This window comes from Malurus melanocephalus, unplaced genomic scaffold (genome assembly GCF_030028575.1).
Source record: "Malurus melanocephalus ecotype Western Australia unplaced genomic scaffold, MMel_1.1 scaffold_7, whole genome shotgun sequence".
NCBI lineage: Eukaryota > Metazoa > Chordata > Aves > Passeriformes > Maluridae > Malurus > Malurus melanocephalus.
The window spans coordinates 2,308,045-2,322,687 of NW_026623239.1; the positions used below are offsets into that span (position 1 = coordinate 2,308,045).

The 14,643-nt window shown below is 48.8% G+C and overlaps 1 protein-coding gene across 1 annotated transcript; it reads right to left on the reverse strand.

Moving 5' to 3' along the window:
* Positions 1-694: 694 nt before the first annotated feature.
* KLF9 (KLF transcription factor 9) lies at positions 695-14,426 on the reverse strand. Its single transcript, XM_057372469.1, has 2 exons — positions 13,569-14,426; positions 695-2,713 (listed from the first exon to the last, which is right to left on the reverse strand). The coding sequence occupies exons 1-2, from the start codon at positions 14,035-14,037 to the stop codon at positions 2,481-2,483; spliced, it is 702 nt and encodes a 233-aa protein (XP_057228452.1). The 5' UTR covers positions 14,038-14,426; the 3' UTR covers positions 695-2,480.
* Between the last annotated feature and the right edge of the window lie 217 nt (positions 14,427-14,643).

The following is a 14,643-nucleotide window of genomic DNA, read 5'->3' on the forward strand; positions in this document are numbered from 1 at the left end:
TTTGCAGGAACAATAGCATTTCTTTAAATGTGCATTCTACCCCAAATACACAATGTGGAAACCATGAATCTGGCCATTTAGTTCCATATATCAGTTAATCCTGGTAGCTAAGTAACCAAAACATTGATGTACTGACTTAGGAGCTGCTTATCACCTGTGGCTTTCAGTTGTGGACAGCTGGATGTGAGGATCTCTTGTATTTCAGTATTTCACAGGATCAGGCTTTAATTTTCCAAGTGCTGCATTTGTCCCACAAAATGGCAACAATCCAGACTGCAGGACGGAGACTTGAAATCTAGCTGGATCTTCCCAGAGAAGAACAAAGATGAATATACATGCACCTCTGAATCTTATCGGGCTGCTCATGGCCCCTGACCCTGCTCCACAAGGCAGCATTAACAGTACTGGTAAGCACAACATTTTCTGTATTTCTAGATCCTCAGAAATACTAACACTACCAGTTTTTATTACAAAGACCTATGTCCCTATGACTCAATCTGAATACGAGAAATTAAAGTTTGGTTTCTAAAATAAATGTTTCAAAAAGCTGAAACGGAGGTAGAAAGTGTGCTTGGTTTCCTGATGTCTTCACTGAAGAAAACACATCCCTTTTTATTCCACAGACTGTTCAATATCCCCAATGCTTTTTAAAAGAGTTCTCTTCACATAGACGAAATCTATCATGAACTACACAGGTAAAAACACAGTATGCAAACTGATTTCTAATGCTGGAAGCCATATACAACTGTAGAGGAAAACACTCTAATCTCCGAGTTCATTCTTTATGTTTGTTTCTAGGAAGCAAGCTTTTTATCAGATATAACAATAACATACTGTAATTGCAGGTGTGCTAACAAGATCTTCTATGTACAGAATTTTACAAGATGACCTAAATTCATCTGCAGTGGAGACACTTTGGGTTTCAGTGTAAATACTCACAAAATTAATTTGGCCCTAAGTCTCTGTAATAGGGCTGCACCTCCCCTTCCTCTTCTGGAGGAAGGGGTAAAAATCAAACAGAAGAATGTTTCTGGAAAAAAAAAAAAGTGTAAACAGAATTCTCCCCTGTTTATGCAGCTGGGGAGGGGAAAAAATGTATTAATGATAACCTCTTACATTTCATGCTTTTAACATAAAAAAATCTGAAATATTTGCTAATGATCACAGCTGAAAGTTTTCATTCTGTGATCATTCTGCTCCGCATTTGACATGCCATGCATGACACAGGTACAAAGTACCAAGAGAAGCTTATGTCATAAAGGAGTATTGCAAGACACCTTCTTTATTTGAAATTAGCTCGTGGCATTCCCCCATACTCCAGAGAAAGAGCAATCAAGAGATACAGGAGCCCTTCCAAAGTGCTCCTTACAATAATTTTAGTTGTTTCCATTATCAGAGTGCTCTTAAGGAAAGGTCTACTCTCTTCATAAACATGCAACTCCCATAGGACTCCAAGGGAGTTAGGCCATGGTATGAAGAGAATAAATCTTTAAGGCAAGTGTAGGACAAGAAAAAGCCTTTAAAAAAGCAGCAGTTTGTAAAGATGGTAGCTGCTTTGTGCACCCATTCAACAAACCACAGCAGAATAAAGCACTGTTAGTGGTATTTCTATAGTACAGTACTGTATTATTGACAAATATAGGATCATATGAGAGACATATGCTTCAGCTCCCACATGCCTGCCACATTATCTAGGCTGACTTGTATTTTTCCACATAAGTGAATAACAGACCTAAATACACACACAGTCAGAAAACAACTGAGCTGTTTGTGGGGCTTTTTTGCTTTAAGTATCTTCTTTAATCATATATGTTTTTACTGGAAAAGTCCAGCTTATATTCAAAAGTATAGTTAATACAAAGAAAAATTAAAAAGACCTATTTACTTTAATGGGCCTTATTGAGTATAAATTCACCTACTGGTAACCTATGTAATGTTTCTCTTAATAGTCTCTTTAAGTGCAGGATCGCAGAAGATACTAATAAGTAAACCCACTTCTACAATGTGCTATGGAGCTTTAATCTGAGAGTTATTTATGGGACTCGGAAAGTGTTTTTACTYGACAAACTCTAAATACAAGCAGCATTACACTGTTCAACAAAACATGTTCATGACACAGCAATCACAAAGACTTTGGGGTCATGCTACTGTGGTGGCACAGGCCAGACCGCCCAGTCATATGTATGTACACCAGTATCAATGCTTTACGTGGAGGAGGTGGCCTCCTCACGGGCTGTCCCTTCCCTCCTCTCACCCCACAGTCCACTTGTTCCAGGCTATTCTTCTCAGTGCAGGGCCAGGAGGTGGAAGACAGGGAGGGGGATACTGAGTACTTTAGTTTAAATAATGCCGGCTACRTGTGCTTTTTAACAGCGAGGGTGACCGGCACCGCAGTGGATGCTCGTGCTCTGGCACCACTGCCTTGCATCCTCGCCACTGCCTGCCTCTTCCCCACTCCTCTCCCAGGGCCAGCCCTGYCTTCACAAGGAGCTGCTGGAGCTGGACTTTTTGGATCTCTTGATCATGCTGGGATGGAACTCAGTGTGGCGGCGGGCGTGCTTGGTCAGGTGGTCGCTCCGCATGAACCGCTTCTCGCAGAGGGGGCAGCGGAACTGCTTCTCGCCAGTGTGGGTGCGGTAGTGCCGCGTGAGCTCGTCAGAGCGGGAGAACTTTTTAAGGCAGTCGGGCCACGTGCAGGGGAATGGTCGCTCACCTGCGGGGAGGAAAGCATAACGAGATTTAGGGGGGCAGGGGTAATGCAGATCGACACATCCCAGCTTTGCTAAGGAGAACATGCTGCTGAGGGGAAAAAGCTGCTTTTGTTTCCTGCCATGGTGCCAACGTCTGTGGAGTTGTTGATAACTCGCTTCATCAGGTTTCAGTCTCACCTCCAATAGAAGCCAAAAACCCCTCCAAATACATGAAACTCACATTCTTGTGAAAGCCTTACATGACCTGAAGACTGTCAAAACAACAGATGAGCTCTGCCTGTGCCTGTATGTTTTTCATGTTGGTCTCACTACAGTAGTTTAGGAAATAAGTGCCAGAATTATTCCTCTAACTCTTCCATTCTACTGAATTATTTGTAACAGTTAGAAAATGATGAAAAAAAGAAAAAAAAAATCCTTCACCTAGGACAAATCATTCCAGGCCAGGAGGAGTGGACAAGGGAGGAACTGGGGAGCAGTGAAACCTCAAGGCTGCAAACATGTAGAGCAAAACTGCTGCACCTGCACAGAGGTCTCATGCTCCCCTCTCAGACCTTCCCCTGAAAATCCAAGGTGTTCCAGAGAATATCAATCTTTTAGACAGCTGATTTCAAGACAGGAAAAACACTTCATTATTCACACTCTTACTGGAACAAGTATTTGCTATAATGAAAACCAAACCCAAACGCCTTAACCTAAACCACACCACAACTTCACTTTTACAAAATAAAGGTGTAAGGATTGAAGAGCACTCCATGTCATCTTCCTGGCAGTCCACATCCCTACAGTTCACCTCTGTGGGTTGCACAGGCTTTACCTTCAAGCACATACACAGCGCTTCCTGAGCAGCAAGGCTGACCCTAGTACACAGCACAGATGGAAAATAAAGGTGTTTTAAGTTCACACAAAAGCTTTCCACCACAGACACCATGYACTACTGCAGTTTTGATGTCTTCATTTACTTTCTTTAGAGTCTCCTGAAGAGAATATAAATGGCAGCTATGTGACAGCTATTTACAGTCAACCATGAAATATAAAAACTATCTCAGGAGTTTTCCAGCTCAGAAGAGTTGCAAAGAAACCCAGGAACTCCAGTATTTCTTGGTACTGTGAGGTTTGGCGCAACAGGTGAGCTCACTTTACATTCAAAGATAACAAAAAGCAAGTCACTTASAAATGAATCCTGGAGTGCTCCCCAGACACAACAGCAGAAACAAAAAGCTACAGCCTTAAATGAACACCTTGAAGCCAGGAGGAAAACCAGCAGCAGAAAAGTATGGCAGAGTTGCAGGGAGGAGAAATGAGATGGGGAGGGACTCACTGATGGCATCCAAAAGGGCAAGGAAAGATAAGGACAGACTTTCAAGGTAAGCTGAGGTGTAGCTACACCTTGGGCTCTGAAAGCCCAAGTGAGCCTGCCTGAATAAAGCAGCTGCTTTTACCATTTGGGCTCCTGGTGGTTTCTGCTCCTTAACAGGCAGCTGCCCTATTTCAGACCTACCAGTGTGCCATGGAATTGAGCTGGATGAGCGGGACTGTGTTGGCCACAGCAGCCCTGCGGCTGCTCTCCCTGCACTTGCCTTCTTTGCTTCATGGTCCTCAGTCAGGGGACAAGGATGGCACAGAGGAAGCCAAGCCAGCTGGGTGCCCAAGCCCAGGGCAGGCAGAGCTGCCAGCCATCCTGAGCCAGGGCTAAATGCATTTCTTGGCTCCCTGATGTATGCTTTTTGGACATGGCTGGAAGAGCTGAACAACCATTACAAATTAATTAAAACAGTATGTAGGGTCACACGTGCGTGAAGGCYGTGACCGCAGCTACACAGCGGGGCAGTACCGGGAGCCACAACAGCCTCACAACACTGCCCTGCCCAGCGCCTGTCCTTAGCATCTGTGGCAAACGTTTCYCTTGTGCTGCTCTTTTGCAATCTATCTCATGGTTTCTGTCACAGCTCCTGGAAGCAGGTGGCAGTGGGAGGCACAGAACAGCTTTCTAGCTCCCCCTGGGAGCGTGGGAGGAGTGCTACATCTTGCATGTGTGGAGCCATCTAGTATATGCCTCTGTGTCAGGCACTTACGCCCCAGAACAGTGAGAGCATCTGAGGCATCCTGCCTCATCCCCAGAAACCACATTTCCAGCCACCTACCTCAGGACAGCTCTCCAGCCTGCAGAAGTGCCCAGCTGTGGAAGAGGGAGATGACATGCCTCAGCTGGATAACAAGCATCACACCATAAATGTAGGTGCAGCCCCTACATTTTAGGGCAAGGTAGTATCCAACCTGAGTGCCAAAAAAGCAGTGTTTAAAATATGTCCTCATGCAGCCTTCAAGAAACTGAGCTCCTCCCTCAAGCCCTCCTGGAACTGCACATGGGAAGAAAAAATGAAGCCTTTCTTCTGGAATGCCCTCTGACACATGGCAGGAGCAGCATGACCTCCACCATCGTTACTCCACCCACCCTTTTCACATGCCAGGGCAAAGCACTCTGAGGTCACACAGTGTAACCACAAAGCTTCAGGGAAAGGCAGGGCTTGCTCAGGATCCCTTGAGGATCAGCTTGCCTGCTGTTCCTTTGGCACTATACTCTACAGGGAATCAACCCTGGGCTCGGCTGGGGAAGGACATCAAGGCTGTGGAGCCTGGTGTGGTGCAGACATGCCTTGCTACCAACAGGAGGGCCACTGTGCACCAGAATGGGGACACAGTGGATTGTGGCCATGCTCCCTCAGACACACCTGGATGCCACCAGCACTGCCCCCCACCCACTGCCGAGCTCTGAAGTACAGTAGCTGAGAATGGCTTCATCACCTCGGCAACACAAAGCTGCAGAAGCTGTTATAGCCATTTCCGAAGTGCCTACATGGAAGTAGGTACAAGACCTGACACCTGGCTGTATTAAATTCCAGGCTTGTCAGAGCAGAGAGACAAGGCAAAGGAAGGTTTTTCCAGGCCCTCAGGGGCTGTCTCTGAGCCTAAGGATTCACTGCTCCCCTTGGCAGCAAAGCTGTGAGAGGTGACACTAGCCCAAAGGGATGGTGCCTCAGGGACAGTCTCAATAGGTGCAAGGCAGGCACGGAGTGATGCGATAACTGTCCACTCCACAAAGCTGGTGGTTGTATCTGCTGTATCTAATACACTTCCTTTTTCAAGCTGCACCAGTATCTGCGGTATCCTTCTCTCTAAGAAAATAGGTCTTGCAGCTCATATGCTTGCTGGGCAGCAGTGGACTAGAGAGCTGCAGTGCTAGCTAGTGCTGCCTCCATCTGGAGACAGGGATTTCTGTGTCAGCTCAGGCAAGGCATGTATTTTCCTCATAATTTTTCTCCCTTAGTGTTAGGGGTAATCATGCTAAAGCTTGAAACAGCAGAATGAACAACCAAAAGAACCAGTGCTATTATACACTGATTCCTTTAGTGGCTGTATGCTATTGACATTTTAAGATATGCCTCCRATGGCATTTTCCATCAAAAGATGAAGGAAAGGTCAATGGTATATCATGGTAGTTTAAACTAYGTGTGATAGGATCCAAACACAACAGATAAAAGATGTAAATAATTTCCTTTTAAAAAAAGTATGTGTATATACATACACACAGATAACAGGGCAGCTCACAGAAGTAAGAAGTGAATAAGAAACAGATTTATAGGTTTTAGGAACAGGTGCGTCTGCAGACTCCCATCCTTTGTGCTGTGTGGCACCAGGAATATAGTGAGAGACATAAGTTTATTCTGAGCTATAAGCTAATAGTGGTACTTCACAGGTCTTCTCTGCAGACTAAAGAACTCCTGCTCCTGCAACCCTGGCTTATTTTAAAACCCATAGGGATGTAAAATCCTTTGCAGATCGTTATAATCTTAGCTCTCTTGCTGCACCTGCCATTTTCTACTTGCTCCTCTCCCCCTTCCCCCAATGTTTAGTTTCTTCTTTCTGTGCAGGCTTAAACTCTATATCCAAGCCACTTTGTACTACTTAAAACAGGTGTACTTTATCTCATTTCCATTTTATTCTGAATAGACAAAAGCTAATTTAACTTTTTTCCCCTACCCTGGGACATTTCAGATTTTCCCACACAGAAGTCTTACGCAGAAAGGCTGTCTGAAAAAAGAATACAGAGTGGGCATTAGCAGACTCATTAACATAAGTACAGGTAGTAGTGGTATCCTGATTACTCATCTGCCTTTTCACCACAAAATGTTGCTTTATGTATGGATGACTGAGGCAGGGAGCTTCAGTTCATGGTGCCTTTAATACATAGCATAACTGCTATCTCAGGTATCTCTGACTTTTCTCCCCAGCTGTTTGCTTCACATATCCTCAATGAGCAATTTCCTATAGGACACTGGACTTTGACCAAGCGTCCACATGCAAGATATTCTGGTGAAGATAGATCTTCGGGGCAGACAGATTGGAGGCCTTTCAAGCATGCTTCTTCCTTTCCTGAGATATTCCAAAATCAGATCATTAAAACACATGGCAGCAAGGTACAGACACTGGTGCAGAGAGATCAGCAATGAGGATGTTAGGGACTATATGCCTAAAGGAAGGCTTTCTGGAAAACCTAAACTGTGGTAATCCAACCAGACAACAGATCAAACAGACAGGACAGGCGACAGATGGATGGATTCCAGCAAGAGGTTTATTCTACCACAACTTAGGTTTAAACACAACAGGTTGACTCAAGTGTTAAAATGCTGCTTTCAGCAAGTATTTAGAATGTTCTGACATTCTTAAAACTACCACTCAGCAGCTGCTGGGACATACAGGTGTTTTGAGTCTCTTTCAAAATTCCAGATGCAAAAACACCTGCTACAACCTGCTGCTGCTGAGACTAAATTTCAGGAAAATTCTGTCTTGCTCTTAGTCCACTGTGACACAGTATCAGATGTAAGGGATGCCCTTTCAGATTCTCTTCCAGAGCACAAACCTCCTTGACTGCCTTACAAAAGGCTTTCTCTGGACTACTGTGCCTCCATACACATATTCACAGAGAGAGATCAGTCACGGAAGCCACTTAGGAGAGGAAAACCTCACCAGAGGTAAATCTGTGCTTTCATAGTTGAGCTGAGTGCCCTCAGCAGCACATTATTGGATATGTGGGTTGGAGGAGGTTGCTACCTCTTCTCCTTTCCTGACTTACCTTCATATGAACTTCCTCCATTTTGCAGTAAAACTTAAATATTAACTGAACAGAGACAGACCAACTCGTAACCTGGTGCTTAGGGCACTTACCTGGGATCAAAGGACATTGAGCTTAAGCTCCTGTCCTGTACGAATAATCAAATCCTCRCTAAGAGGTAACAGCTTTGACAAGGAAAGGGGGAATCCAATTTTACATGCATTCAGAAAAAATAATGTAACTTTTTAAATTTTGTTCTGAATTTATTAGCCCGTGTTTCAACAGACTTTTCCCTCAGGTTTAAGGTATGCACAGAATGCTCTCAGGCTATGCACATTCATCATAACTGAACACGGTAAACTGCTCTGCAAGTGAAAAGTGTACTTTGCCGTCACTCCCTCAGACCCCCTTTGTTTAATCTCAAATTGGCCCTTCCCTGCTCTTCCAGCTGCAGGCTTGGAAGCTGTGCAAGGCCAGAAGCACAGGAGCAGCCCCYGGTGCACAACGACACAGCAGCCAGCAAAGAGGAACAAAGGAGTTCCTGCAGGGATCTCAACAGCTGGGGCTCCAAGAAACACAGGCTAACAAGAGCAAAGACACTGACCACATGGTCTTCAGTGCCACGGCATAAACAGTGTGCAGGAGCTCTGTAAACTTGCAATTTCAACACATCCATCTGGAAACAGGAGCTGTGCTCTTATGGATAAGGCCTGCTCACTGCTTCTGTTCTACATGTGAACTTTGTCATGCTGACTCAATTGATAAATGAACTTTTCTGGAACACTTTGCCACAAGTGACACATACACCTGCTTAAAATTTTAAATTTTTGTCAGAAAATAAGACAACTGGGAATCAGCCACCTTGAATTTAATCTTGAGGATTTTTGCCTACCTTACTCAGCTGGCAAGTCTCCCAGTTGGGATGATCATATTTCTCTGAGACCTGGAAACATGCCCATTAGAATTCCAATAATTTGCACATTTTCATTACCCATGATGTTTCACATGGCAATCTAAATTTASCAAAAAATGTCTTGTTGGCTCCACTATTTGCTCTTCGGTCCTATTCTAAAGGATCTGGCTAAGTGACATTAAGTGACATAGGAGGGGCTTAAAATGCCAAATTTCAGGTTATGCTCAAGCAAAATTACTGAAAAAAGCTCTCAGCGAGCAGATGACTGTCAACATGCCAGCATCTGTACAGTCTGTTGAGTKAGATAATCTAGAACACAAATAACAAAGCAGCACAGTCAAATCAAACCAATACAGGGGCTGGTCTGACACCATGGTACCTGGATAGCAGTGACAGGCAGCTGCAGTGTTTATTCTTACTCTCTGCTGGAAATGCCCCTGAACTCCCCTGTGCAGATGTCAGCCTATGAGTTCACATCTCTGCCTAAGCCCTGCTACTGAGCACTGGTGAGAATCAAATGCTGGGAGCACTCAAGGGCGCATCGGCTGCCTGGTGTAACAAAACTCCTGGCATTGTTTCAATCCAGTTTCCATGATGATGCAGTTGTCTGAAAAGCCTAGCTGAAGAGGGAGAACCTTTCCCATATTYGGGTTTTGTGCATCTAAACTTTTAATTAAGGGCACTGATGCATATGTGAAATTCCCATCAATCCTCAGCCTCCCCAGACAAGTGYACTCCTGCAAGTCCTGTAGGAGGAAGCATTTCACAAACTACTACTGGTCAGGAGGGACAGAGAAGACCTGGTTTCAGTGGCCAGGTGCCCTTTAACTGCTATTCACACCATCATAGCAGACGTAAATTTTGTACAGCTTGTTTCTCCTGCCAGTTTCTCTCTCTCTGCCCTTTGCTCTCCACCYGCCAGCCAGGCTTCCTACCTGAGATGGCTTGTTAACTCTTGTATGCTTTCATTTTCCTTGGAAATCCTCTGGCCTGCACATCCCTCTCCATTAAGCTGCTTCCCCTGCTGCGTCTTTGAGGCTAATAATAACYCTACACAACATCTGTCAAAACCAAACACATAAATCCACCTATTCAGAGAGTTCTGTGCACTTTGAAGAGAACTCCTGCTTATCTGCTGTCACTTGTCATTTTTTTGGTCAGATGGGTCCTTCACCGTTTCCTGATCTTTATAGCACTTCCAGGGCTTGGGTCTCACCCAGGCGGTTTTCTGCTCTTAAGTCTGTAATCTCAGTGCTCAAGACTCCTAAGCATGACAGGCCATTCATAATCCCTCCTGCTACCTCCAAATTTCAGCTGAGTTTACATGTCCCAAACTCCCGTAACACCATCCCATAAGTGACAGGGAAATTGCAGGTATGGTCATGTTGCAGCTTACCCCTCCACCTGCCTTCCTGGCAAACAGCTTTGGTTTGGGAGCCATCAGGCATAAAGCCACCTTTCCTCTCCTACATCAAGCACYGTGTGCCTCAGAGATGCTACTGGTCACAGCTCATGCTGAAGAACAACCTGATCTGTTGGGCTCTTCCCACTCAAGACACCAAAGCTTAAATCACAAATTTAGAGTCACTTTTGGATGGTAGTTAAGGGAGAGGTCAGGCAATAGCTCGGTTTCAGTGATGCCCCTCTTTGTATCCCTACAYCTTTGCAAAGGAATGTATTTCGAATGTAGGCCTAATGAGGAATGRAAAGACTACTCTCCCAAGAAGTGGCAGGGTTCATACTTCGTTGGCTACCTCCAACAAATCCTGCTCTARTAAGACAAGCTGAGCTCAGTGACTTTGGCATTACAAGGGGTCTGTACAAATAGGATATGCAGTGCCATCTGCTGATCTTTTTCTGTAAAGATCAACTGAAAAGACAATTTCTGATGGATGGCTAATTTGGGCCTCCTGGAAATTGAACTGGCTTTATCATGAGAGGCCCAAACTTTAAGCAAACAGTTAAACAGACATTTTTAGTATCTGAAATACTGAACCTTTGAACCAATAAGTTCAAAGAATCATAAATAGATACAGACCTCTAACCTCTGAGCATCAAGTTCTTGCCTTCTACTCTTTGATTTGGTATTTTGTTTCTTATTTTGCATTAGGTTATCAAAAACGGTCTGGTGAATTTTTAGATTCCCAACYACAACACAGAAAGAAAAGGATCCACAGCTTCCCAACTTGCTTCTTAAATGTTAATTCATGAAATGTTAATTCTTGTTAAATTCATGAAAAAAAAGAACTGTATGCACAAGCAAGTGTGAACAGAAATTCTTAAACCATTTTCCAAGACAGAAAGACTGAGATTAACTATTAAAAATTTAAGACCAGGAAACTCCTACTAGTGACTGTGCACCAGCYTCAACTAAAGGCTACACTGCAGCAAGAAACCTAGCTGGTGGCCTGATGAAAAATGGCAGATAGACGAAAGAGAGATTATTTGAAAAAAGGGAAATAAATTGGTACTAAGGAGGGCACATTAATGCTTTGCAATATACAGTTATGAATAAATCCAGAGGTCTCATTGAATCCCACTGTTGCTACGGAATTGTTGTAATTTATAAAAATAATTAACATTATCTGTATCTTTTAGCATTTCAGTTAACTTCAATTAACTTCACATTAGGAAGCTCTGAAAGTTCATTACTCCTGGATATCTGCAGTGGTTTTAATCACAGAGAACTGCCATGACAGTACATTAGTGCATCTGAGTCAAACACCTCATACTTGGAGCTAAGGCCACCCACTTGTGAGCAGCACATGCTATACCTCATACCACTTCAGCAGTACTTATTATAACACTACTGCTTACAGCAAGCTGTGTGGGTTGTACAGTACATTAATTTACATTCTGTCAGCACATAGAATGCTATCTCAGTCAACATCTATTCTGGTTCCCTTATTGGGGTGGATGTTTGAGCATGGGGTAGTAAATGAAAATGATGCTAACACATTTTCTTTGTCACTTAAGAGACAACATTTTGGAGAACACCAGTTACATTCAGCCTCCAAAACAGCATCTAAGCTGCAGTCTCTGAGCTGGTAACACAGCAATCCTTGGCACTGGTCATGAGGTCAGCACAGGGTCACCACTGACCATCCTCTTTCCCAGCTCACAGAGAAAGTCTAACCACAGAGCTCATCACTGAGCCATATCCCGTAATCCTATCCCCTTCTCTCCAGCCTCGAGCTAAGCACCCAGCAGACGTGCCAGCAGGGCACCGGTAGGCAACCAGCATCGAGTCTCTTCCTCTGCAGTGCACGTACACCTAGGCACACAGGCAAACTGGAGCAATGGCGGCTGAGCTGGAGTTCAGATGTGGTCATATCCTACCCAACTGTGTTAAATTCTACAGCAGTGCCTCACAGTGCATTTCTTGGGTGATAGACTCGTTTTGTATGATACCACTAACCATCACCAACAGACAAAATCCAAAAGGCACCATCTTTGACAGAACCGACRTTAAGCAAGTGAAATGTGTTCGCAGTTTTTATCTCTTTCAGTTCACTCCTTTCTGTTCTTGCACACAACGCTTTAATTTAGAGCATTTTTAAAACCAGCCTTTTGTACTCCACTATGATCCCAAGAGCAATTCAGACCCATAACGGTTTTTATTCAATCACTTGCACGGAAGGTCTAAAAACAAATAAATAAACAAAAAGCCACCAAAACGAAAAGCAACAAACGAACAGAGAAGTCTGCAGCTGCCGTCCCCTTGGGACCAGGCTGCCGCAGATACGTTTTACCTCCAGGTTTCCATGTTGCCACACCCTCCGAGGCGCCGGGACGAGGGCCGGGAGTGGGAGCACACAGCCTTATGAATGAAGCCCTTGTGAAACGCGCCGAAGCCGGGTCGCGATAACCGATAGCCACCGAGAAGAACGGGATCGGTCCTCCCCACACGGCGCCTCAATCCCCCGGGCCGGAGGAGCGGCGCGGGGCAGCGCCGGGGCRGTTCGGGGAGCAGCGCGGCGGTGATCTGCTCCACCGGTGCTCCACCGCTAGCCCGAGGGCCTGACACCGGCTTTAGGTGAAGCGCTTGCCCAGTTCCCCCATCCAGCCCGCCGGAGGGGGGTGTGTCCGCAAGCCCCAGAGGTGCAGCTCAGGGAGTTCAGGGAGACGCCGCCGCCGCCCCCTCCCGAGCCGAGGGGAGCCGGCATCCCGCCAGCCCTGCTCGGCGCCATGGCCCCGGGCRTCCAGTCCCCGCAGCCCAGCAGAGCCCACCGGCAACTGTGCGGGCTGCCGGTTCCGACGGCGGGTGCAGCGAGACGGGCTCGGGCAGGGACTGCGCTACCSTCGCCTTCCTCGGGGAATAGGTGCSGAGCTCTGACCCGGTGCAGCCGCTCGTCCGCCTACAGCGGCAGGAAACCCGAATCCCGCCGTCCCTGTGCTTCCCTCTCCGACGCTCCGAGCGGACTCGGCGGCCTCAGCCGCCATGCAGCCGCGCCGGACACGCGAAGTTCGCTCCGCTCCCCGGCGCCTGCCGCCCGGCCCGCACTGCCCGCGGGGGCCAGGCCGGTTCCCGGCGGGTGCAGGTGGGCGGCGGGCAGGGCGCGGCGGGAGGCGCTGCCGCAGCCCCGCCCGGGGCAGCCGCCAGCTCCGCCGGACGAGGAGCGCCGGTCCGGCAGGGCGGCGGGGACAGACGATGGCGGGGGGGGAGCGGGGAAAAGAAAGGGGGGCGTGAAGGAGGGCGAGACACGAACCAGACCCAAAGCCAAAGCGGCGCGGCAGGACGGCGGGGGCGCGCGGGGATGCCAGGCGCGCCGCTGGCCGGGTTCATCCGAGGACAAGCGCTCGCTCCCGCCCCCCTCCCTCCGTCGCCGCTGACCTGTGTGCACCCGGTAGTGCGCCTTGAGGTGGGAAGACTTGCCGTAGACCTTGCCGCAGCCGCTGTAGGGGCATTTGTGCCTCTTCTCGGTCGCCAGCTTCCCCTTAGGGGCGGCCCCGGAGGCGCGCAGGCGGGGGGGCGGCCCCGGCGGGGGGCTCCGGGGCGGGCTGGAACCCTGCTCGGTGGCCGCGTCGCTGTCGGAGCCCGCGTCCTCGTCGGGGCTCTCCACGCTGTCACTGCAGACGGAGGGGGCGGGCAGCGGCCGGTACTTGTTCAGCTCCAGCAGGCTCTTGGCGATGGCCAGCAGGGCGCAGTAGTCCTTCCAGGCGTCGCGGGGGTCTCGCAGCTCCCGGGCCGCCTCCCCCTCGCCCGGCACCTTCAGCCGCGCCGCCTCGGGCACAGCGGAGCGGTTGGAGATGGAGACCAGGCACTGCGCCGCCACGAAGTCCACGTACGCGACGGCCGACATGGTGCGGCCGCGCCCCGACGACAAGGGGGGCTCCGTGCGCCCTCAGTGCTCGTTCGCCGGGCCGACCGTGCCGCCGCCAGCCATGGCCCGCCCGCGGCGCGGGAAAGAGCGGGGCGGAGGAGGAAGGGGGCGTGGGGGGCGAATAAATAGCGGGGCGCCGGGCAGGTCCTTCACCGCCGCCCCCCGGGGGCGGCGCGCAGCCGGCGAGGGGGGAGCGCCGCCCGCGCGGCCGGCCCGGGTCCGGCGCGGGGGCCGGGGGAGAGGATACCGCCCGCCCCGCGCCTCGCGTGCTCCTGCCCGGGGGCGGCCGCGCCGGGGCCCATCACGTCAGGCGCGGAGCCCCTCCCGCCCCGGCCGGTCCGCGGGCAGGGCCGGCCGGCTGTGTTTACTTTCTCCCCCCGCCACTCACGGCTCCCTTTTCTAGGGGGGGCGTGTCCGCCGGGCGGCCTCCCCGCCAATCCCCGCGCTCCCTCCCCAGGCCGCGTGCTACTCCGGGCGCCCCGCCGCGACCGCTTAAAGCAGCGATGCCGGGGAGCCGCCGGGAGCGGGACAGCGTGGGCGCCGCGGATCCGCTCCCCGCCGCGGGGATCGCCCCTCCTGCCCGTC

Bases quoted from the DNA above. Each gene is read 5' to 3' on its own strand.
- KLF9 (XM_057372469.1), bottom strand. From the start codon at position 14,037: ATGTCGGCCGTCGCGTACGTGGACTTCGTGGCGGCGCAGTGCCTGGTC. The intron at 2,714-13,568 runs GTCAGCGGCGAC...TCCTCCCCGCAG, and splicing joins GCACTACCGGGTGCACACAG to GTGAGCGACCATTCCCCTGC.